General features: G+C 36.3%; 1 protein-coding gene across 12 annotated transcripts in view; it reads right to left on the bottom strand.

The window, feature by feature from the left end:
- LOC577726 (arf-GAP with SH3 domain, ANK repeat and PH domain-containing protein 2) overlaps positions 1–13,541 on the bottom strand; it is a 76,253-nt gene extending 62,712 nt beyond the window's left edge. For 11 of the 12 annotated variants that reach the window (XM_011683262.2, XM_030974261.1, XM_011683263.2 and 8 more), the window contains exon 1: positions 13,277–13,541. In XM_011683262.2, the coding sequence (XP_011681564.1) occupies positions 13,277–13,402 (126 nt within the window). In that variant the 5' untranslated portion in view covers positions 13,403–13,541. The remainder of the gene's footprint in view (positions 1–13,276) is intronic. The other variant, XM_030974265.1, reaches the window with a different exon arrangement.
- Positions 13,542–25,889: the final 12,348 nt, after the last annotated feature.

The raw sequence follows: 25,889 nt of genomic DNA, 5'->3' as shown, positions 1-25,889 counted from the left end.
CCCGATTTTGACATTTAAAAAAAAAAAAAAAAAAAAAGTGTCAAAGTCAGGATTTGTTGATCTCTTGCGTACAAATGTTGATGTGACTAAAATCACCGCATAAGACCGCTCGGAAAAAAAAAAAAAAAAACTTTTTGTTGAAGTCTGGATTCGATCTCTTGCGTTCAAATGTTGATGTGACTATAATCAGCGCCTTAGACTGCTCGGCCATGCCGCACTGATGCTAGCATATGGAGTTTTCTGTGATGTACATGTATACATTGCGCCTCTCTCTTGTGTATTGAAATGGATTCAAAATAGCGACTTCGCGTGCGAGATGCTTCGCGGCAGCTCCGTTAAACGCGCCCTTCTTTTACTTTTGCAATGCATTGGCACGAACTTAGATCAAGATCTATCGGCGGATGTTGTTTTTGGAAGTTCATTTTCGTCTTCATGTCAACAATGCAAGATAAAATTGTCGGTAAGATGTGTGGAAATGTATAGTTATTGTACTGTTCGTAGATCTAGTCCCATATGTGCAAATTCGTGTTGGTTTTGACTTACTTTTTAAATTTTTTTTTACTCTTTCGCCGCATAGGCCGCACACAAACTTTTTGATATTTTCTCTACCAAAAATACTGCGGCCTTTACGCCAGCAAATACGGTATTTACATATTAGCTACAGTCAATCCTGTGTTAGTGGTCACCTCTCTATAAAGGTCACCTGCTTATACTGACCATTCGTTTTGTCTCCCACGAGAGAGAGAGAGGAATGTTTGTTGTAGAACCTGTCAAGAAAGGTCGCCTGTCTACAGTGGCCGTCTTCTCTGTTTTCCTTTGGTTGCCTTAATAGACAGGTTTGACTGTATTTGGTTTGTGTCTTAAAGCTAAATGTATACAATGAATGTTTGTAGTGTGAATGGGACGGGGGATGCTTTCTAGCAAGTGTGAATGTCAGCAGGTGGAGGTTGTTGCTAGCTTGGCCATCAAACTACTCTACCAGATGGACCAGTGCATGGGATGGGTTATTTTCATCTTCATCTCAATGGAAGTGATTTCAGCTGGGAGTTGGGAAGAGTCACCTGAGCCCAAAGTGTTATTCATTCTCGAGAGAGGAAAAGGGGCATGGGTATTACATTTTGTGATCTTGACTTTCCAAAATCCACAACTGTATGAATATGATTTATACCGTAACTCAACTTCTAAAGTATTGTTTTTGCTGATTATTCTACTTTTGTTTTAGCTATATTAGAAACATCTCCACATGGAGGTTTAAATCTGAAAGGAGAAAAGCATAGATAGTTTGCACATGAAAAAAAACATGTAGACCCAACATCCTACAGTGTACATCAAATTCCATTTCCAAAGATGTAAGTAAAATGATAACCTTGCAAATTATACAATTTGATTAATTGTAAAAAGGCATAAATTTCACAACAAAACTCGTTCTCATTGATCTTATAATGCAATGTTGCACAGATCGATACAGGAGTCCTACAAAACTACATTTAAACATATAATTAGTTGGAAAAATATGCTAATGGCAGAACATGTATGTCTAAAAGGAAAACAATAATATTCAAAGGTTTCTTTCTCTGACTAATTGAAAAACTGACATAAATATTCTTTTAAAAAGGGCCTTTTATCGTAATTATAATTATGAAGATGGGCCATCATCACATCTACATGTAGCTATCAGATCAAAATGGCATGTCCCTTGCATGCATGGTTGACTAGAGTACCAGTAGATAGTAAAACAAAGCATGTTGCAGATCATTTCGCATCCAACGTGAGATACAAGGCAAGGGACTGAGAAGCGTAAATCATTTATGTGATGCTACACTGTAGCTCTGCCTAATGTCATGTGAAAGGAGACAATACTCGCCGCTCACTTCTCGCCCGACCGAAACCCTGAGGCGTTCTTCGGCAGATGGACCCAGCATTGATGGGATCAGTCTTGTCGCAACCATGTACCATTATACCTTTGTTTTTAAATGAGTGTTTAGAATAGATGCCAGTTAAACAGGCATCCTAGCATACGTTTTTCACTTGTTTGTATTCCAACTTGAAGCACAATTGATAAATCGTATCTGTCACATTACATTAGACTTTTTTTAATTTATGAATAATTACTGAAAGATTACGAACTATGTGGAACCTACAAGTGAAAGAGATATTATGTAGACCCTAAAAAAATATGGAACATCAATACATTTTTTAAGATCACCTTCAGTTCAAATGCCCCTCCCCCCAAAAAGGCATCCTCAAAATGACCTCATACAGTACGTTTTCAATAGAATTATGTCAAAGTCAATAAAACTCAAGAGGGGGTAATTATAAAAAAAAAAAGGACCATTTCTGTTTCTGCTGATTTTGATAATCTATAACATATGTCTCTGCATTCGCACTGCAAAATTAAAGTAAGCGGCAACCCTTTTCATTCTTAATAGTATATTACGTATGTTTTAAATCAGATTTGCGAAGGGGTGAAACACGCTGAATGTAAACACAGCAGCTCAACGAGCTATCAAAATGGGGGTTATTTATGGGCAGATGGATCAGAGGATTATCATGATGCATGTCCTATCTTTCTAATTGTGCATATTTTATGGGAACAAAGGGCTTTTAGGGTAATAAATCTTCATCAAAACTCTCTTTAAAAATGCAGGCCATGGACTGCACATAGTCATTGATATATTGCTTTAATACTTCTGTATTTTATTAAAATATACTACAGTGTAAGCAGTATTCTGAAATCTATGACTTTGAAACAGTTACTGTATGTAAATAATGTATTAAAATTTCTATTAACTGAGGTGCAACTCTATTTCTATTACTTCTGATTAATGTACAGTATAAACATGTCCATAGGCTAGATTGGTCATTTTGATGACGGTGTTTTGATCTGAGGGTATGCATCTTACATACATGTATATTTCCCATTAACATCCAGGTCTAATTAGCACCTCTATGGGCTCCACAAGCCATCAAATATTAACGACCTCTCATTTCTTCCTCCCTCCATCCATTATGCAATCAAGCTTTCCTTGAAAACTAATTAAGAAATTTACTTGTAACAGTGATAATACAGGCATCTGATAGTACAGTATGTCTATGTCTTAATGGATTCAAGAGAGTCTGAAAGCATTCTATTGGATAATTCAAGCAACATGTATAATGTGACAATTTCGTATGTATTCAACATTATCTTCATAATAAAAATTTCATTTTCCCAGCAGTGTAGTCGCCTTATAATTCACTCGAGATTCCCAAACGATATTGTCTTATATTAGTCAAAGCAACACTCCCTCTAAACCATTTGAAAGAAATTGATGTTAAAAAATACATTTGATTCCATGTACACCTTTAAAACACTCTTTCACTCCTTTTATTTAAGATTATTTCATTATCTATTCCTTTCCTTTGAAAAAGTTGAATATGGTGCAATTACACGATGTATGTTGATATGAGATTCTCTACATTTCCACACTTTAAAAAATGGTTCTCTCTTATTCACCGATATGATTCTAGAAACTTTGATATTCTAAATTAAACTTTTAAAGGGGGAGTCCACGCCCATAGTAAGTTGGTTTTATTAGAACTTAGAAGCAGAAAATGAGAGGAACAAGTCAGTGAAAGTTTGAGCAAATTCTGATTAAAAACCAGAAAGTTGAAGTTGCGATCAATCAAACACAAAATTGGCACCTCTGTGATGCGATGTACTGTATGTCGCGAGCTTCCCTCCCATTTGCTCTGTAAAACAAAAATCAGAACTTTCTTTTTCATTTTCCTCAAGAAAGTTTTCAATCATACATATGTCCCCTAAATATATTTATTACAAATATGTTTCTGTTCAACCCCTGTATGAAATAAAAATCTATGCCGTCATCAACAATGAAGGAAATTAAAGTTCATGAAATATTAGAGTGGACAACCCTTTAAGTTCAAGTAGAGGAGACAGATGTAGCAAAGGTAATCATATTGGCAACTTCACAGCTTGGAGTACATTGGATGTGTATTTCCAAGGTCATCTCCCATACGGAGAGGGTTAATTACAAGCAATCATGGACTGTAATACACAGCAATCAATGGAATAACGAATAACAATGAATTGAAATCCTTTTCATCTGCAAGAGTCTATTGACTTCATTCATACACGATTTCAATTCAAAGAGGCACGCTCTGATTTGAGACGTTTTTTATGATCATAAATTTGACTAAGCAATATGTACCTTTAACTGCAGTTGGATTTTGTTTCATAAGATGGTATACCGGTAATGAACGTGATTGAGAGGAAAGTGTGCAGTTGTGAATAATTTTATTTTTATTCATCAAAAAGACAAAAAACCTTTATTCAATTTTTGTCAAAGTATTTACTGGTAATACCTAAATATCTGTTACATACATATATTTTGCTACATTCTCACATATGAAAATATCATTGTATAAATTGTGTCCCTGTCACTGAAGAACTCATCTAAATGTAAGACTGTCTAGACAAAGCCTCATACTTCTTCCTTATGAACACAGAGATGGACACACTTCATCACACAGAAGCCACACGAAAACCGCCATAGACTAGCAATGATAGACAGGAGCCATTGATGCATCGGTAAATATGATAACAATAGGTGGTAGGGAGACCAGGACATATGCTAGCTTGAATCATATCATCGGCATGATATCACTGCAGCTTCGCTTTCATAAAGAGATTGAATTACTGCTTTTTCTTTTGTGTACTCTGTGTCTCCTTTGTATATAAGTTATCATCATGTATGCTCTACAGTATGTATGTATGTATGCCAGTTGCCCTGGGTTTACTTCAAATCCCTTTCATTTTTAATGAGGATTTTTTTTTTTTTTCTTTTCATAAGGAAAAATGTATCATCACCACGATATAAGAAATGTCATTACATCCTACACATGTAGATTTAAGAAGAGGCTGTTTTTCACATTTATGATCAATACATACAGTTTGTACATTGCCTACACCATTTATAATGTACTATATTTTTAGAATTTGGTACTGATTAACACTTTTTTTGGTAGTTGAATTGACTCTCTCACTCTCTCTCTCTCTCTCTCTCTCTCTCTCTCAGCATATTTTGGCTTATAAGTAGTTTTGGGCCGATTTGATAGCAATGTAAAAATAAAGTCCATGAACTCTATTAAACTACAGCATATGAATGAAGTTAATGAACTGTCACCTAAGCCTACATTTATAAATACCACTATATGAATAAAGCAATAACATCAATGTCAACAGTCCTTAAACACTCCACAATAAATCCTCATCAAATTAAAAGAGTCCAGCATACCAAATTCCCAATCAGCTCCAAGCTGGCTTTGTTTTTTAATTGGATTCGGCATGCAATTAGAGAGAGATCCCGATCTCATTATCCCGCAGCCTAGTCTTCATTAGGCACTAGTCTCCATTAAGGTAGATAGACTTGATGCATCTATATGCATTAAAGGCAGTCATCTGTAATTGATTTCCCCGGCGAGGATATGTCGAACTGTCGATGATGAGCTTTGGAAGCTATTTTGACTGGTTCTGATCCCTAGGATGATGATTGGGGAGGATTGGGTGATGAGGGCGGGGTCAATATGGAATAATAGGTTTACCATAGTGAACAGGCATATTGCCAGAATCGGGGCCCTGTTTCATAGAACTTGATATCAATAACAAGTTACAAGCTACTGTTATAAGCTACTGAAATCATGGCATCTGATTGGCTGAGAGCAAATTTGTCATAGAAATTTAGCAGTTGTTATAGAAAACAAGCTTTATGAAACAGGGCCCTGAGATATGATGAGGGAGGGTGGGTGGAGCTGCTGTTAGGAAATGACAAAAGAAGTAGAGATGCCAAACATGTACATGTAAATGTAGTTTGCTGGCATAGTCTACCAACTTTGATGAGGGTAGGGCAGCTGATGGGAATTGAAAATGGAGATGCTGTTCACGTCATTGGCGGACAAATAACCCTCTGCATTTTAGGATCGGATAAGGGTGGGGCTGCTAATTACAGAAAACAACAACTAATTATAGAGATGTCATGGTTTGCTGTGGAAAAAAAAATATTTGTAGAATTCTCGGCAGTCAATGATAGCATGAGGGTGGGGCTGCAAAAGGGAAGTGAGAATATACATGTAGGTACCAAACATTGAAGTCTGTAGGCACGTAATCCGCAGCATTCATCACGCATGATCCCGGCTCTCTGTACTCAATGTGATTTCATGGAAATGAAGATTGTAGACCTACCTCCACTTACAGGTATAAGAATGCAGAAATTGAATGCCTCCCTAGAAGTCATATTACATTGTACATTTCAATCTGTAATATGGGGAAGGAAAATTGAATCTGGAAACTAGGCTAGCTCCTTCAATATAAAGACAAGATAATTATGAGTATTGGTACAGAGTAGGACTTCCCAATTCTCACTTCCCCCCCCCCCCCCCCCCTCCCCTCAAATTTAAGACCAACAAAATTCTATCGATTGGAAAGTACATGTACATGTATTAGCTTTGAACTAAAAGATGCTTGAAAACCGAAAGACAACTAGCAAAACTGACACACACACACACACAAGGGTCGTCAGACCTGCAAAACTAGAAGACGAAATCTCAATGATAACAACTACACAGAAAGAAAGGCTTGTTCACACATAAATGTATATGAAGCAGTGAAACTATCTCATTTTTTTATGGCGTTTACAAGTGTAACATGCTTCACAATATCTCTATCTTATGATTAGATAGTGAGTTTACACGCATTGCTCACATGTAGATAATTTTGATCAACTCCACTTGCCATTCATCAGCGCCTACACAAAAAGCAACGGTTACTGTCACGTTTTCCTGCACCATGTGAATGAGCCATAAGCTAGGAGAATTCCCAGATGATGTACATGTACATGATGTACCTAGCATCTATAGAAGGGCCCCATCCATAAATAATTCATGCAATCATGCTTACTATTGGCCTTCTAGAAACTCCCCCAGTGAAGGATGACTCATAGACTTTACCTGGCTGTCTTCAACTTAAAGTAAGAGGATTGTTTTATAATTCATCGCGCTACAACTTGGGACAACAAATTGTGCCAAATCAGGCAAAAACAAGCAATGTACAACATGTACAGCCTTCATCCCTCAGCGCCGCTGTCACGATGAACTCCTCCAAGTCATCCATGGGAAAACTCTTTAATTCTACTTATGTTCACATAATACAGAGATTCATACAAGGCATAAGAACAGAAGGATGCACATCATAATCTTCTTGTAGCTGTAAAAATGCAGGATGAACAAAACCTTGTAGAATTTGTTCATAGCTTGGAAAACGATTTGGTTTATATTTGTCTAGATTCACCCACACTGTATTACCCAGGTTACAAACATGATTCGCACGGATGAGATTTCATGAGATGACTTTTAAATTATGCTTGCTTTCTTCATTATTCAGTTGTTTATACGAAATCAACCGGATTTTAAAAAAGACAAGCGCTTGGTCCTAGTTTGCTAGATAAAATATAAAAACTGTGGGTAATTTATAACTTTTTACCTCCCTAGGCCCTACACATGTAACAAAATGGTTAATTTGGGTGATGAGTAAACTGATTTTCAATCCATACAGGTTTTTTTTTTTTTATTGAGGTACACTACTACACTGTTTGCTATTCAACCCAGGTGATGTACATGTAAATGGGTACCTGGCAGGAATATTCCTTGAAATGCTAGAGTGCCGTAATGGCCGACTTGCTAAAGCCAGGGTAATAATCGGGGCAGCGCCAGGAGCGTCACAACGTGACGAACATGTGCGCTATATTAGAAGCCACCATTATTATTATTATATGTAGTTCACTAACTTATCATGGGGAATGAAGTAAAAATTTGGAAAGTTTTTCTTTCTAGTTTTCATTTTTTTGAAGGGTGGGCGTGGCTACAGATAATAACATGTACATGTAGTAGGGCCTAATGGAAAACAAATTATCATGCATGGTATGCTTTCCATGTAAACAAACTTGTGTGTAGGCCTACACACAATGTACAGTAAGCCTACAAATGTTCTGTACAAGAAAACCTACAAAAACAAGGCTTACAAGTGCAATTTGTCTGCAGGCTAACATATACTTTCTAGAAGTTCTAACAAAATAGGAAGAGCATTCATGTGACCTCGATCAACAAACATTCATGAATGGCCCTACTCCATACTCAAAGGACAATTAATACATATAGTCTATAGACGGACAGTGTACTTCCTGAAGTTTGTTTGTGCACAGGTAAGAAATAAGGAAGTGATTGCAAAGGTATTCTATACATACATGTACATTGTATTTGTGTCAGGGCTTTTTCTCAAGCTTGTAGGTGTCTGAAGATGGTATACAGGGATATAAAAAAAAACATACAGGTTTGTTTCAAGAGTTAAAGGCCTTGGCGCATGAATAGACTTAAGGATTCGCATGGATTATTTACAAGTTTGGGATATGAAACTAAGTGCAGTTCAATAGAAGGAAATCATCAAGATTAATAGCTACTCTGCTCATACTGTTTATAATAATGAGCTTTTGGGTCACAAATGTTCACATTAGCTTTTTAATCCAGACCTAATCCTCTTCTTCCCTTCATCCAACATCTCATCATCATTGATATTAGCTTTTGGATCCGTGCTCGACCCTCTTCTATCTCTAAATGTGAAATGAGTATATTAAAGAGAAAGTGAGAGTAAGCCTTTCACCTTAGTTTCATTTGGGTCCAAACCAGACCAGATCCTCTTCTATCCTTCACATAATAGGTCCAGACTTGACCCTTTTTGACCTCTAATGGGGTGTAAGAGATAGTGAGAGTAAGCCTTTCACATTAGCTTCATTTGGATCCAGACCCGATCCTCTTCTATCCTTAATACCATTCATATTAGGTCCAGACTCTAATATGAAAGGGGTATAAGAGAAAGTGAGAGTACCATAAGCCTTTCACATTAGCTTCATTTGGGTCCAAACCAGGTCCAAACCAGACCAGATCCTCTTCTATCCTTCATATTAGGTCCAGACTTGACCCTTTCCAACCTCTAATATGAAAGGGGTATAAGAGAAAGTAAGAGTAGGGAAGGGATCTGGGGTGAACTAGACAGAGAGGTCATAAGGTGATCCAATGAAAGCAGGAAACCTGTAGGGAGTAGCAGGAAATTTCAGAGGAAGACAGTCAACTATGTGCTAACGTGTTATGTGTGAGCACTTGCAAGCAGTCTGATACATGCACATCAGAAAGAGTAGCAGACAGTTCCAACTTGACACAGAACTTGCTATGCCGTCGAGTGAGATGCACTATATTCCATTCACTTTAATTCACTCACTATATCTATGCAGGTCTTCACACCCTCTTTCCGCACTGGAATTCTGGGTTGAATGTGTTTTTTTAAGTCTTTGTGCAAGAGGAACAATTTTTTTTTTATTTTGAAAGCTTTGGGTTCAAGAGCATCAACCTCTTCATCCTGGAATCCACTACCATTGAGAATATTTTTTTAAAGTCTCCATGAAAATCAATCTCATTTTCATTTCACGACCGAATTCCTTCTTCCTTTTTTATGTGCGTGTTATTTACAGTGTACATGTACAAGTAAGGGTTGGAACAAGGCCTTCCATTATTCAGTGGTCTAAAGTTATGCTAAAATAATTTTAAGCTGCCATCAACTCATAATATGGGCCTAATGTACATATACATGCAAATTTAGTTCTAATGAACATCTGACTCATTTGATTGGACTGAGGGTCTTTTTATTACTGTCTGTGCATACAGGCCAATGAGGCTATTTACACAAATGACCAAGGAAATGCTGTTTAATCTAGATACAATAACAACTAAAGCCTTTTTGAGGTCAAGTCTATTTGATCTAGGCTACTTCCTGCTATTTTACACAATTAACCAACAAGCTCCTATTCCTACAGTACTTTGACAGAACAGCTTTGCATTGAAGTTTCAAAGTGCTAACCAAATATAGACAATGCCACAAAAGTGCTCCGGAGTGAGTAGTGTTTAGTGTTTAGATAACACCATATGCCAGGGAATACCTTCATACGGGATGTACACAGGGGGGTTGTATTTGTTTGTAAACAAAAAGTGTAACATTCATGTATATATTGAAATGAAGTCAACGGTACATGCACAGTGATGCGCAAGGACACGTCCTTATTTATCGAAACTGTAGGTCTTAGTAAATAACTTATAACAAACATTTGACAATTCTATTTAAAAAGAGATAATAAGTGCATTTAAACATACAGCACATGTACTGTACATTTATGAAAAAAATTGGGTAAATTCTCTTCAAAAAGAAAATGAGAAGTCCATTTCAAGGACTCTAAATTACATGAAATTAATGAAAATGTACCGGTAAATGTATATCTCTCTCTATCTCTCTCTTTTTTGTTTTTTTAATCAGTGTATCATATCGTTTTGACTAATGTGATAAAAATCACTGATTGAATCGCAAATTCTTTTTTTAGTTTTTACTGTAATACTTTTTTATCACAAATCGTGTGTAGGATTCCTGTTTCTTCTCTGTATTTTGCCACTTCCTAGTTTAAAAAAATATACATGTATATCAATCTTTATTTTAGATGAATAGTGCAATGACCTGGAAAATACAGATGATGATTTCTGCATAAAAAAAATAGTCAATTGATTATCATTAATATTGGGTTACTTTTCTACTCTATCAAGCGCACATTAATCTGCATTTCCCGCTTTGATGGACAAGCGCACAATGCAAACATATTTCTGTGAAAATCATATCATATTCTTATCTCTTTTTGAGTTCATTTAGAAAAGACAATAACAATCACCATGATGTCGATCATACAGCATGCATGTTTCTACAAGAGACCAGGAAAGTAGCAGTAATGTTTGCAGAACAGACCCAGAAAGTCATCTCCCTATTAGAATATTTAAAGGGGCATGTTCCCCATATTCCAGAGGACGTTCAAAATACGTATCCGCTGGCGGACGGTGCTAGCTGCCTATTGACACCAACAGAATACAGCTCTTACGCAGATGGCATGTTCCAAATGCCCGAACAATGCCGATTATCGCATACATGTGCCGAAGTAATACCAATCGCAGTTCGGCTCTAAGATTCGGCTGCTGTTTCCGCCCACTTTCGTGACATCACAATCGGCAGCGATCAGCTGGCTTGGCGAAGGCAGGCCAGGATGCGCGTACTTTGATTGACAGCTGTATGCAAATAAGAAGTCGATCTTCGGAACCAAAATGGCGATGACTAGAGCAGCGATAACTACACTGGCGGGAACGTGCCCCTTTAAGAACGGACTCAATAGAAACTGTGATAAACCACATATTCATACAGCTAACCAAATTTTCCTAGTATTGTATACTGTAAGATGCCCCGAAAAGTGGGCGTTGCGTGCAATATTACATACATTGTGAAGGGCTGGAAGCCCCAGGAATTTGATGGCAAAATTTCACTTAAATCGTATCATAATGTGAAAGAGGATGTCATTTAAAGGTAATATAAAGTTTTGGTATGGGGTCATGAATTTGGTTCAAATGAACTTATTGAAAGCATACATGTATGCGATCCTACAATATTCAGTGATCGTTGTCGCGGTTGAAATCGAGTCAAAAGTTATGAAATTCTAAATAATAAACTCTTTTAGTTGTATAGCTCCCTCTCAAGGCCAAGATATAAATTAAGCTATAAAACAATGTTTCTTAACTAAAATCGACCGATTAGCTATTCCCGTTTGGAAATTATATATTGCAAGTTTGCAACTACATATTCTGAGATTTTCATGGTCGCAGCTACCATTGTACGGCCTTAGGCGCTATTTGAAATTTATTAACATTTACCGGGAGCACCGGTAAATTTTTATATTTAATTTTTCTCGAAAGCAGAAGTGTTTTAGGGGCTAAATTTTCTAGTGCTTTTAACACGTACACAGGGGCATCCAAATATATCAAAATTGTAAAGAATGACTATCCACCCAAATTTCAAAATTTCCCAAAACTTTGTATTACCTTTAAGACATATTTCTTGAAGGACTTTCAAATCAAATGTATTTGAAACTTTGAAGTCCAATATTGATGAAAAAATACAAACTTTAGGTTTTCTGTGTACAACAGACAATCCAATTTTAGACCCTATGTATTCTTAATTTCTTTTCTCAATATTTGTCTTCAAATACATTTTTGGGGGGAAAATCTTTGCAGAAAATGACATTCTCTTTCACATTATGAAACAATTTAGGTGAAATTTTGCCATCAAATTTTTGAAGAATTTGGGGCTCCCATGCCTCCCAACACTTTAGAAGGGCCTTAAATAATTGCTTAGGCCTACATTAATTGAACTCTTTGCAAAAACTCAAACAGCAAGTAGCCACGTAAAAAAATTACATTAAGAGATGGGTATGCTCTTCCATGACCGGAATAGCTTAATGGGATTATTGTGTTTTTCTACAGAAGGGTATACCAGTACCTAAAACTAATAGTAGATCTATGTTGGCCTTGGAAAGTTAAAGAAAATACCTGTAGGGCCTTGTAGAAACACTATGTCGATCCATAAGTCAGGATATAACGCCAAGGTTACTTGGGTGTGCAGGTGCAGGTGCAGGTGCAGGTGGACCACTACACAGGGGTTCCCCCTACTCTTAGACGAATAGTTCAGTGGGTTCTTAACATCCTATCCGAGGACCAAGGAACTGATTGTTTTTCAATTTAACATAGCCTGCGTCTATGAAACAAGGGGAGGGGCATGCTAACACACAATGCAGGCTTCAGTTATCCGCCTGGGTAGAATTCGAGATCTTTGGTTTGACAGGCAGACGCTTTAACGACTGAGCCAACTTGCCTCCTGCACTGATACAAATTCACATAATTTTTCCTAAATCCCTAATATAAACTGAATAAAAGATAAATACAACAGTTTCCAGAGTAAGGCTTAGAGTACTGCCGGGCGAATTGCATCAAAATTCAAACGTGATTGTGAATGTGATCACAAATTAAAATTGACGAAACTGCTGATAATCATCCAAGCATTTGTATCACTATCAATCATGCTAGAAAAAATGATAAAAATAGTTTCTAGCCAGTAACAGAAGATGGAGTTTCATAAAGTTTAATTCTAATAATCCGACATGTACATCTATAGAGTCTAGAAGTACTGCAGGTCGAGTGCCATATCCAGGCATCATCACATCACACATTCATTTCAATCATTAGAATCAGCACTAAATCTGTGTGACTCGACTGTGCATCATTCATGCATCAGAATCTATCGACTGCAACCCACCTCTTCTAACGCGGAAACAACATTTCGGCAGGCTCCCATCCGAGCCACAAAATTCGACGTCGTCGGCGAACTGATGTCATCTGTGGTCTCCGCCAAAAACTCGGCGACGGTGATGGTGTCCGGCATGATTTCCACATCAGAAATTGCACTAAAAATGGAAGAAATCCTTCAATTTTCCCAATAATTTTAGAACGCTTCCTGTACCGTTATCGCACAGAAAATGTACGAGCAGCGCCTATTTATTTCGCCGACTATACTTTTACATAGCTAGCTAGCTAACTAGTCTGGGGCCACTAGATGGCGCTATACTTTTTTGCGAATATGTTGGGTTTTTTGCGTGTGAGGTTATGTTTATCGGGGAGGAGATTTTTCTTTCGGGGGGATCCGTCGTTTAGATATACATCTTTTGTCATAAATTAAATAAGTCCAAATGTAGGTAAGCCAGCACATCAACCTCTTATAACATGTTTAACAACAGAACATATGATGTGTTGAGACAGGGGCGGCGGAGCAACTTCCAAAGGGAGGCACCAACAAAAAGGGCACTTTCTGGAGAAAAAAATGGGCACATACGAAGGGAAATCTCAAAGCGAAAATACACCATTTTGAATACATTAGTATATACCCCTGTAATTTTATTACATTATCAGGGATGATTTCAATATTTGTTTCTCTTATAAGCATCATACTTTGCAGTTGAGTGTGATGGTCTGAATATTTATTTGCAAGCGAGCGAGGACAAATTTTGAGATTTGTGAGGTCGCAATACGAAAAAATCTTATAAAGAGGAAAACGCAATCCTGATGGCACAGACTGGAAAGACCTTTGATAAGTAAAACAATTATATGCTCCATAAATGCGGGCGTGTGTAGCAAGCAAGCTTTGGGGGAAATTGCTCTTAGTCGCTTTAAATTAGGGGCACGTTTGATGATGACAGGAAAAGGAGACACTTATCAAAAGGGATCAGATACGTAAAAGAAAAGAAAAGGAGCATGTGTCAAAGTCAAAATACAAAGGGTTGTTATCGGAGGTAAAAATGGGACACTTCTTACACCTGAAAACAAACACTAACCTGGGATGAAGAAAGGCACTTATGAGAGTGGGAAATGGGCATTTGTCGACGGAAAGGGGCACCCATCATTTGTTGATAGGGGCATTTATAAGAGGTGACAAGGGGCATTTATGAAAAGGGGCTAGGTACCTTATTTATAAGAAAGGAAAGTGGCATGTATCATTGTTAAAAGGGGAATTATCAGAAGTAAAAAGGGGCACTTATCGCACCTGAAAAGGGGCACTGACCAAATATGAAAAGGGGCACTTATGAGAATGGAAAAGGGGCATTTTTTTTTAAAGAAAAAAAAAGTGCATTTTTAAAAAAAAGAGGCACCGATCAGATTTTAATAGGAGCATTTATCGGTAATGAAAGAGGGCTTTTATGAGAAGGGAGAAGTGGCTTTTATTAAAAAGAAAAGGAGGCACATGTTAAAATAAACGGGGCATTTATCAGAGATGAAAAGGGGTAATTATGAGGAGGAGCACTTATAAGAAGGAAAAAGAGCAATTATTAGAGGTGAAAAGGGCCACTCATCGGATATGAAAAGAGCACTTATCCGGAAGGGAAGGGGCACTTGTCAAAGTAAAACGAGCATCTCTCATATTTGAATAGGGGCAATTATTCGAGATGAAGGGGGCATATCTGAAATGAAAAGGAATATAACTTCTCGTACCTGAAAAGGGTCATTTACCAGAGATGAAAAGGGGCACTAATGAGAATGAAATAGGGGCATTTATGAGAAGGGAAGGGTTCTTTTTTTAATTTAATGGGGGCGCATATCATAAAGAAATGGGGCACATGTGAAAATAAAAGGTGCGCTTATCCGAGTTAAAAGGTGTATATGTATAGTTATTAGAAAGGGGAGGGGAACTTTTCACAAAGGAAAAGTGGCACTTGTGAAAGTAAAAGATACGCCTCTCAGATTTGAATAGGGCAAATATCATAGGTGAAGGGGGCGCTTATTAAAAGTGGAAAGGGGCACTTCTCGTACCTAAAAAGAGGTACCTACTAGAGATTAAAAATGGCACTTATGAGAATGGAAAATGGACACTAATTGCAAAAGAAAATGGGGACTTATCGATGGAAAAGGGGCACGTGTCGAAACAAAGGGAGCGCTTATTAAAGGTGAAAGGGGGAAGGGGCACCTTTACAAAGTAACAGAGGCACTTCTTAAAAACTTAACAGGGCACTTTTCCTATGTTAAAAAGGGCTCTTTGGAGTATTTAAAAAATGGGGGACTGTGCCCCTACCCCCTTTCCCTTGTGCGATGAGGTTACTTTAACTTTATGGCCGTAACAGAGATTTGTATTTATTTATTTTTTCATAACACGAGGGTTATAATTCTTCCGATGACTGAACTTTTGGAAATTTCTCGCCCAAATTTGGTAATCATTTTTTGCTAAATTATGCTAAAGGAGATATGCTCGAAGCCATAATAATGAGAAGGAAAAGTGGACGGTAAACATGGAAGAGGTAGACCAATAATTGGGATGGTGCCAGACTTGACAGGGGAAATATCGTATGACAAAATAAAGACGAAGATAGAGAGGGGTCGAGAAAGAACTAAAGCGGACCTGCCCTTGGTAGATTACACCTGGAAAAAAAAGAGAAAGAGAAAGAGAGAGAGAGAGAGAGAGAGAGAGAGAGAGAGAGAGAGAGAGAGAGAGAGAGAGGGAGGGAGGGAGAGAGAGAGAGAGAGAGAGAGAGAGAGAGGGGGGGGGGGGGAGAGAGAGAGAGAGATGGTAAAACAGGAAATTGTTCCAAAATGAACAAAGTCACCGTTATCCAAGTTGGACTCGTCGTTACCATCGACTTAAAAAACTTTTTATTTCCAATAATATATAGACCCTTTATATATGTTTATAATATACCAGTACATATATATAATAAAGAGAAGATAGTGTTCTGCGACGGAGGAGATTTAGAATAAGACTCAACAAAATATCTTTAAAAAAACTCGGTTAACATAATGGTGTAACAATAAGGATCATGGAGTTTCACTATTACACCGTTTTCACCATCAATATACTTTTTTTATTTTTTTTATTTTTAGAGTGACATTTCTCTTTCTGTAATAAAACGAAACATACACCCACAAAAAAGGGAATTTGAAAAGGGCAAGGTCTTTTCCACTTTTTCAAATTACTCTTTTTTTTTTAGAATGGAGATCTAAAAATGAGTGGGATGATTGAGGATTCTCATCCCATTCTTAGACAAATCATGCAAGTTATTCACTTCGGTAGAGCAATGGTCTCGTAATCCGGTGACCCGGGTTTGAAGCCAAGGCGATGCGCTAGTGCCCTTTGGCCACGGCATTAATCCGCATTACCAGGTCCCTCGGAGAGGACCTCAAGCCATAGGTCCTCTGGTTGATTACTAACAACAAGCATTTATGCTTTCTTAGCAGTCATGTAAAATAATATCTACCATCCCCATTTCACTTTCCCCGTTCTTAGAATAATGAATGACTTGGACGTAAATTTCTTCTTTCTCTTTTTCATTTATATGTTATTATTCCTCCCCAATTGCCTTGCACCTGTAGCATCTTACTTACTTTCAGGAATTTACATTTCTGTTTTTTAAACATAAAATTAAGGGGAATTTTTTTTTAAACAAGAGACTCCTCGTATTTCTGCTTCAACCTTGTGAAAAATGTGAATCCCTCACCTTGCAAATCTTATCGTTTATTTCCATTTGCTTGGGTTTTATTCTCTTTTATATTCTCTTTTCTCTCTCCCAATAGCAGTCAAACATATACATTTTTTTTGGCAAGACAAGGTTTCATAGAACATGCCATGTTGGCAGCGTCACATATACTGGATGTTTAGAACGTTATCGCTCTCTTTATCTAGTACTTTACTACCCTTCTCCTTCACTCTTCCCCTATCCCCAATTTGCATTAGTTTACGTTCCTCTCAGGAAGTCACTCCTTTATCTACCCACCCCCCCCCCCCCCTCTTGAATTTTTCATTGTCCACCTGCCTTCCTCCTTCTCTTCTATTTCTCTCCTTCTCTCAAAATATGTCAGTCTCACAAAACTGCATAACAAAAGCTGTAAAATGGTGAAGAGATGAACAATAAGGAAAGAGAAAATAAAACAGGGGAGTGGAAAGGAGAGACAGAGGTTAAGATACAATGGAATGAAAGATAGATGGACAATGGGATGAAGGATATATTAATAGAAAGATGGATTGACAGAAAGACGGAAGACAGAAAGACGGAAGACAGATGGATATACAAGGGAGAGATGAGGTTTTTTTTTTATATACATGTATTTTTCAACTTCTAATCAGTGTAAGTTTCTCATTAAATCAGCCCATATGAAGACACACACGATTTATGTTTTCAACTTTATTTTAAAAAGACAATTCCACATGTAGTAATCAATTATTTTTTTACATATTGACATGATAACAAATTAGCATATTCTCTTTAAAAAAAAATGTAATGCATCAGTCTGGTTGCTTTGATTCATTTTAAGTTTGAAATCTTGACATCAAAATCAAAATCTTGAAGTGAAGGAACAAAAATAAATATATTACTTGAACAAATCATTGTTTAACAAGAAAAATTGTAAAACAGAGGCATGTGGTTGATCTCTACCGAATGTTTAGTTCATGGCATATAAAAGAAAGTCAGATGAAACTTCCTCAATCTATAAAATCTACACTGTCAATTAACCAGATACAAATACATGTACATCTAACTTATATGTGGGCCTATTTTGATCTGTGATGATTAATAGTATTGAAGAAAGATCCATTGAATCTAAACAGAAATTGGTCTTGCAATTCCAAAAGAGCTACTGGAGTCCGCTCTACTTGAAGCTCATGATGTTAGTGAACAGAAAGGTTTGATTTAACTCTTCCTCTACAACCTCAGTTTGTGACAAGAACAACAAAGCCATTATGTTAATACCAGCTATTGCCTATTCAATATTAAAGGCTTATCCACTACTTCCCTGTTCTCTTCTTTCATGTACTCGTTAATTTCCTTTAATCTGCTGTGTTTGGTTTATGCAATACAATGTACATGGTCTTTCAAGCTCATCAATAGAACAGCCTATGGCACTGGTTTTTTTTAACTATGACCAAATACCTAAATGGCCTTTTGAGAGCCTGAAACTTTTCAAAGATAAAGAATTAGAAATCAATTACAATTTTTTTCTTGTAGCATGGACCTAGATTGACCTCCCATAGCTTAATGAAAAATTTTCAACATTGCTTTATGTGCATCAGCTATCCCTGAACAGCCAATTGTTTACGGAATTTTGTAACAAAATTGACATACCTTTTTGGTTGGAGCCGAAAAAAATATATACCCACTAACAATATGTTTTTTTTCTATTGATGATTAATGAGCATGGGTGGATCTTAAAGAAAGTTAACAGTAATCTGAATTAACTCCTGTATTTTGATGGAACAGTGCAATTGAAAATGGTGTTTCGGACGTTACATCTTCCGTAAACAATGTAGACCCTCATTTAACCCACTAGAACAATAAATTAATGAGATTGTTTATGGTTTGAATAAGCTTATTAGTTACTCCAAGTCATTAAATTAAAAGAAAATATAATTTAATTGTAGTAGCGCTTATACTAGAAATATACTCAAAATTTGAAAAAGTTGTCTCATTTTCCGTAAACAATTTTGTAACGTCCGAAACAACTTTCAATTTGAAGTAGCAGGAAATATATGAACTGCACGACCTTTTTCTTGTAACATTTATTAAACATTTCATGGCGGCTACCCACCCCGAAAAAGAAATTTGCAATACATCATTACAATACTATTTTATAGTTAAAACCAATTTTCCGTTAACAGTTGTAACGTCCGAAACAAATGTAACGTCCGAAACAAAAAATACCAAATAAATGATGATAATCCATATTTGAGGGTATCTGGAGTGAATAAATCATTATGAAATATGTTATTATAAGTCTTAACATAAGTCAAGACACAAATCAGGTCTTTCAAATCCAATAATTTTGTGTAAGCTCAAGAAGGGTGTTTCGGACGTTACACTATTTGATTGTTAACACATAGTTTGCAAATTTCAACTAATTATCGATCATATGTGCAAGTAACGGTTTCACAATGCACACTCCTGTTAAAAACACTATTTTGAGAATTTCATTTAGATCTAAATATAAGAATATGAAGAAATATGATGCAAAAAATGAAATTCTCCGTAAAATATCTGAATTTTCTGCAAATTGACTTATAAAACATCAAATTGAAGCCACACATTGTGATGCAAGGCATGGCTGGCTGCTTAAGTATATCCTTAATTGTAATTTATCAGAAAAAATCTCAATAAAAGTGACTCATAAAAAATATTCAGCCATTTTAACAGCACTTTCTGGTATGCTGTTAGCACGTTTCGGACGTTACATTAAACTGTTAACAGACATTTTCATACTTTAACTAGTTCAAATGAGGGGCAAAGATAGATGTGAAAATAGCAAATTTCAATTTTTCAACCTCTCCTCTTGCTATTTACATTGCTGTGTGTTTGCAAATCATCAGGTTTTCATTTTTACAGAGGTTGTTTCAAATTATGTCATATAACCAAAGATTGTATGGTCAATCTAAACTATTTGGTAGGTTACAAAAGCTCAACATTATCCACTTAAGCAATACCCAGTGTACATGTACATGACACGGGTATTGATACAGGTACATACAGTTGATAAAATCAAGCAAATTAAAATGTTTGTCTAAAAATTTATGGGAAATATGGATTTTCATTTGAAAATACCTTTTAAAAGGGGCACTCAGTACACGTAACTAATCTATGTAGAAAGTACATACATCTATAAAAGAATAAGACATTACATTAATAACTTATTTCATGATCCTAAACATATAGTCAGGGACGGATCCAGGAATTTCTTCCCGGGGGGGGGGGGGGGGGGGGGGGGGGGGGGGGGGGTACACACGAGTGGTGAGAGGACATATAAATATTTTTGTATTGGTCCCCCAAAATCGCAACGACTCAGCCAGCCGCTGAATAAGCGGAGGGGGGGGGGGGGGGGGGGGGGGGGGGATTGGTAAGAGCACATTTATTTTTTTTGTTTTTTGCTCCCAAATATTAGAAAATCGCGCTGGCCGCAAATTCGCTCAGTGGGGCGGGTCGGGGAGGAGTGCGGACTAATTTATTTTATTTTTTATTTTGGGGGGCCCGGGGGGAGGAGGGCACGTCCCTGTTTGCCAGTACATTTTGGGCGAATTTGGGGCTGATTTCAACATTTTTGTTTTGGCCGGGGGGGGGGGGGGGGTACATGCCCCCTGAGCCCCCCCCCCCCCCTGGATCCACCAATGGTAGTATCTTCCTTAAATTTATGCATACATACAAAATGTATAAGCTAGTGTAAAATATAAATGGGCTGTCCGTTTTTATTTTCCCTCTATGAAATGTCAAAGTTGGGGGTGCGGCGCTGCGGCCTTATCGCCGGTAAATACGGTACATGTTTAACCTACACTGTATACTGTTTGTCACCTGTGATATTGGCACAGCACGAGTTAAGATCTATCAACCAACCAACCAACCAACCAACCAACCAATCAATCCATCCATTCATCAATCGGTTATCAAGTAAATAAATAAATAAATACTTATTTAAGAGCATTACAAAATGTTGTCGTTTGAAACAGCCTCCTAATACAAATAGTGGTAAAGGATGATTGTTACTACAGTAGTATTATAACCTAAAACATACACAATTTGAAAATACATCTGAAATGTCTCATTCTTGAGATGTACATAAATTAGGATTCACCTATTTCTTATTACTTACAGGACTGGGGGTACTTTTTTTTTTATAGTTTTACTTTTAAAAAGATTTGTCAATGTTTTGCTTACATACATGTATGTGTTAGTGATATTATTGAATGACACACTATATAGTTGAAGGACATTAGCAAGCTGATTAAACATCTATTGTAGAGTTTATAGAAATTGATGATCTCATTGAAATGTTAACATTGTGTAACATCCGAAACAAAACATAGCATGCATGTACATTTCACACTGTTGTTCATAACATGCAATAAAGAGTATGTTTCTAAGTGAATTTTCTAAGGAGTTTTGATGACGACAATTGCTATTAACTTCATATTTCACTTTTAGATCACATAAGCACTTTTAAATACCGGTACACGTTCTTGAAAAGAATAATATACCTTACATAAATTGAGTGGTCGATGAAGAAAAACTTGGTATACATGTACGGTATGTGCTAAACTAATTAAAACTGAAGAAAAAAATCCATAAATGTTACAGAAGTATTATTCTGCAAACAATTAATGTAAATGAGGTCAATAATACCTAAAGAAAAGCAATTAACTTGGATAAAGTTATGATGTTAACAGTGTGTAACGTCCGAAACATCAGTGGTGTGACATATGAAAATTATTATGCAATGCACTGGTTCCCAATTTTTTTTGCATGTATTTACCTTATATCATCAGTTGTTATAATAAAATAAGTTTGACCTAAGAAAAAGTATTTTACCTATTGAAATTAAAACTTGTTATTGTCAAAACCCAAATTTAGAGCTATTTTTCACTTTCAAGGTATACATAATCTGTATTTTTTAAGATAGAAACTCAAAAATTTGCATGAATAATCTCTGAAACATATTCTTAAAGACCCAACATATTTAAAGGTGTAGTTAATAGCAAATGAGTTTTATATCACAGTTATTAGATATGCTATAGTTCACAATAAAATTGTAAGAACTCATAGTATTCATATCTGGTGAATAAATAAGGAGATAGATTAAGCTCCAAAATTTGCATTTCTCATAAATATGAATAGTCCTGATCCTAAAAATACACGTTTGAAGTAAGCAAACATAATTTCATTTTTGACCCTTTTGTGGACACATTTGGTATATGTTAAAAAAACCAGTGCCCTATACAAGTCAATACAGAATCTTTGGTCAAGTGAAATACTGATGATTCAGTGGTAGGATTGTTTCCCATGCTATTCCTCATGAAAATCTGAACAAGCCCCGTTGCTGTCATTTAATTACTATACAATTCTTCTAGCAGATAGCGACTGGTATCGTTTCTATGGTTTTACAAACAAATGAATCTGCACAGCATTGTTTTAAACTGTGAGGGTCATGGGAAAAAGTTTGAACTCATAAAGACCATTATAACATTATTTGAGATCTTGAGGAAAACAAATTTTAAAGATCATTTTCTGTATTCCCTATACAATATATAACATACCAAATGTACAAGCTGTAAATGATTTAAATGATACATTGTACTTTCTTTCACTAGAAATCGTTCACAGAGAAGCTTCCCCAGATTCATGATTTTTTTTAAAAGCTGTTATCAAAACATCAAAACCATGAAGTAAAGAAACAAAATACATCAGAGAAGGAAATAAAATTGAACAAATGTTGACTCATGGAATCTGGGTACAGCACAATATACTTCTTTAGAATCCCTCCCCAAAGCTCCCTCACATTTATCAACAATGCAATCAACAGTTTCTTACATATTGTTAATATAAAGAAAACACTGAAATGCACAAGAGGGCACTTGACCGTGCAGGTATCTGTGAACATTTGGCGACAAACATGATACACATTCATGAAGACAGGAACTGAAGTGATTATTTACATAAAGAGTAAGAGCCTGGTGAGGTGTTGTCATCTGGCATCAAACACCACCACTGTAACACAAAGATGAGTTAAGGACAACAACAATAGTATCAAATGTTTTACTTAGATTTCTCTTCTAAAAGCACACTTCTTAGCTGTCGAGAGGGGCATCTGCAACAAAAGAACACACACCGTTGATGACTGAATACATTTTTGAATTGAAATGATGTTTTGGCAATATACATAACTCTTACTATAATAATTACGACGCTAGGAATGGCACGGACATTTTAAAATTAATATATATATATATGTGGACCTATACTTTACCTTATGAAAAGAAGAAGAAAAAAAAATTCTCCCATGAAAGAAAAAAAAAGCTTTATGATCAACAAATGCATGTAGTTAACTTGGTGATTAAGGAACATTTCAACTTCTACTCATTAATGGTGAAAATAATCCAATAATCATTACTTCTGCCTTGTTCAAAATGTGTTCTTCATCATTAATTCATTCTGCAATAGTAAATGAGATCTAAAGTTGTTTCTATTTCTTTACATGAAATATACAAATATAATAATTAAACCTCAAAACATTTAAATAGAGCTAAATATAAGGGAAATATTGCTAGAACACGCTAACAATTTTCTTCCTTATACATGTCAGTGAAATATATTCACTAAAAAGGATACTTCTCTTGGTGCGTTTCTTGTACATGATGCGATAGCCACATTCTCTGCATCGGATGGGATCCCTTGCTCGAATCTCATTTTCTTGATGGCATTCTGGAGAAGAAAAAAACAGGACAAAAAAACATGAACTTGACATACATTTCATGTCTTTAGCCTGTTATCGAATTTATTTTCATGGGTATTTAGCTGCCACTCTTCTTTCCATAGTCTATGACTTCCTATTTGATTAAAAATTATTACATAAATCCATTATTTTGTGATTGACAAAATTACAAAAATCAGAGCTGTTTTTTTTCTAAAATTATATGACCCTGCTCTCTTTATAAAGGAAATAAACATTGGAATGGATGATATCTTTTCCATACTAGTAATGATTTTAAGTTTTTAACAGACTGGAAAGACAAACCTTCCAAACAGTGAATAAGATGTTAACTCTATGAGCCCTCATGACCACATACTAACCTCCACATATGTATATCATTGTGGCAGTCTTGTTAGCAGCGCCTGGAGTACTGCCTCCATCTCCTTTTGGTGTATCCATCCTCTTATTCTCTGTTCAACTTTTCTGGATCTGGAGAGCAAAATGTAAAATAAAATGTAAAAACAGTTTAAAAAAAATGAGAATAAAGAAAGGATAATTTATTTCATCAATATATCTTTTGATAGAAACATTGGTGAGTCTTGAAATTTGAAATGGGTTTTTCTGAGAAGTTGATTTTTTCAGACACCCTAGAATGCTAGAGGCTAAAGACAAGTTAAGAGTAAGACTTCCAAGTTCTAGTCAATGTAGAGTAGACACTAGACAGTACTTCTAGTTATAATAATAGTAGTACCAACCCACAACACAACACAACTTCACACAAATTATCGATGGCATCATCATCATCATTCATATTCATGGCAACTGGGGCCTGTTTCTCGAAACCGTCATAAGTCTAACTTATTGACTAAATCAGCATTAGTAAGCTACTTATCCGCTAGGTGTTTTACGAAGCCCTCTTTGCCAAGATAAAAGACAACATCCTGACTAAGTAGTTATGACACTACCGACCTTGTCATATCTCTGTCAAAACTTTTTAGTTGATGGGCAGCGCCTTCACATGTCATTAATTTGGTAGACTATGGCTGGAAAAAAAGGACAAATATCCTTCAGCTTTGATCTTTCTACACAATTCACTTGAACAGGGAGTTATTGTTTTCTATATTTGAAATCTTATGAAAATATGCCTCGTTTTTATCTAATGCTTTTTCCACTTACTAAACTGATTATACGCGTTTATTTCCACATTGTAAAATCCTTAAAGGGATTGGTAATCTGCCACGGCAGGCAAGCCATAGTCAGAAGTGTATTCTCTAGTTTTCAGACCCATATTAATTTCAAATGTGTAAACTGAAATGTTTGAAACATGTGTTATAACAATTGGAATGTTGAATTTTCATCATTTTTATAATGTGCTGATGCCTGAAACATTTGACAAAACTTTTATAACATCTTATTTTTAACCAAGAATAACATCAGGGTGCATTTTTATAAATGTAGTGGTACGCTGATTTGGGCAACACATTGACCTAAAGGGGGCGCTAGAGCCATAGAAGAGCCAGGTTGGGTTGATTAATTGTACGGTTATTAGTTTGACTTGGTATACACCTAAATGTTAAAGAGCATTGATTATGTTTCCAATAGTATGCAGGGAACGGGTAAACAACCCCTGGTTTTGAATTCTTGCATTAGATTAAAGTGTTCATTTCGATAAGCACGTTGGAAATGAATTCCTGCATTAAGATGTACAGGAGTTCATTTCCGACAACACGTTAGACAATAGACTGTTTTTCCGGGGACCTGACATTCTCGCGAAGAGATAGACTCCTCCCATTTTTGTCGGTGACTAGTTCAAATCACTCTTATATATTATGCTTTGTCATTGGTTATAATTAATTAAATTAACTCCTCTCTTAATTGGTCGGATGACCTAAGGGTAATTTTATATATCCTGTCTTGTAATTGGTTGGCTTCATAAGGGTCATCCTATTTGGTTGGGTATATCATGTGCTATCAAAGCCTCGTCGGGTGCCAGGGTATTTAAATGCCATGTGCGGGATTTTTTTTTAATCGCTCAAAAGACTATCAAACTGTATTGTCATGATCATTAGGGGTGCTGGTCCGAGAATAAGGATCGTCTTCGTAAATGCAGACCGATGCTGATGCTTATCGCAGAAGTTTCATATTTTTGATCGGCAGATTAGTGA

This window comes from Strongylocentrotus purpuratus, unplaced genomic scaffold, assembly GCF_000002235.5.
Source record: "Strongylocentrotus purpuratus isolate Spur 01 unplaced genomic scaffold, Spur_5.0 spur5_scaffold_7, whole genome shotgun sequence".
NCBI lineage: Eukaryota > Metazoa > Echinodermata > Echinoidea > Camarodonta > Strongylocentrotidae > Strongylocentrotus > Strongylocentrotus purpuratus.
This window is presented reverse-complemented; position numbering and strand designations above follow the sequence as displayed.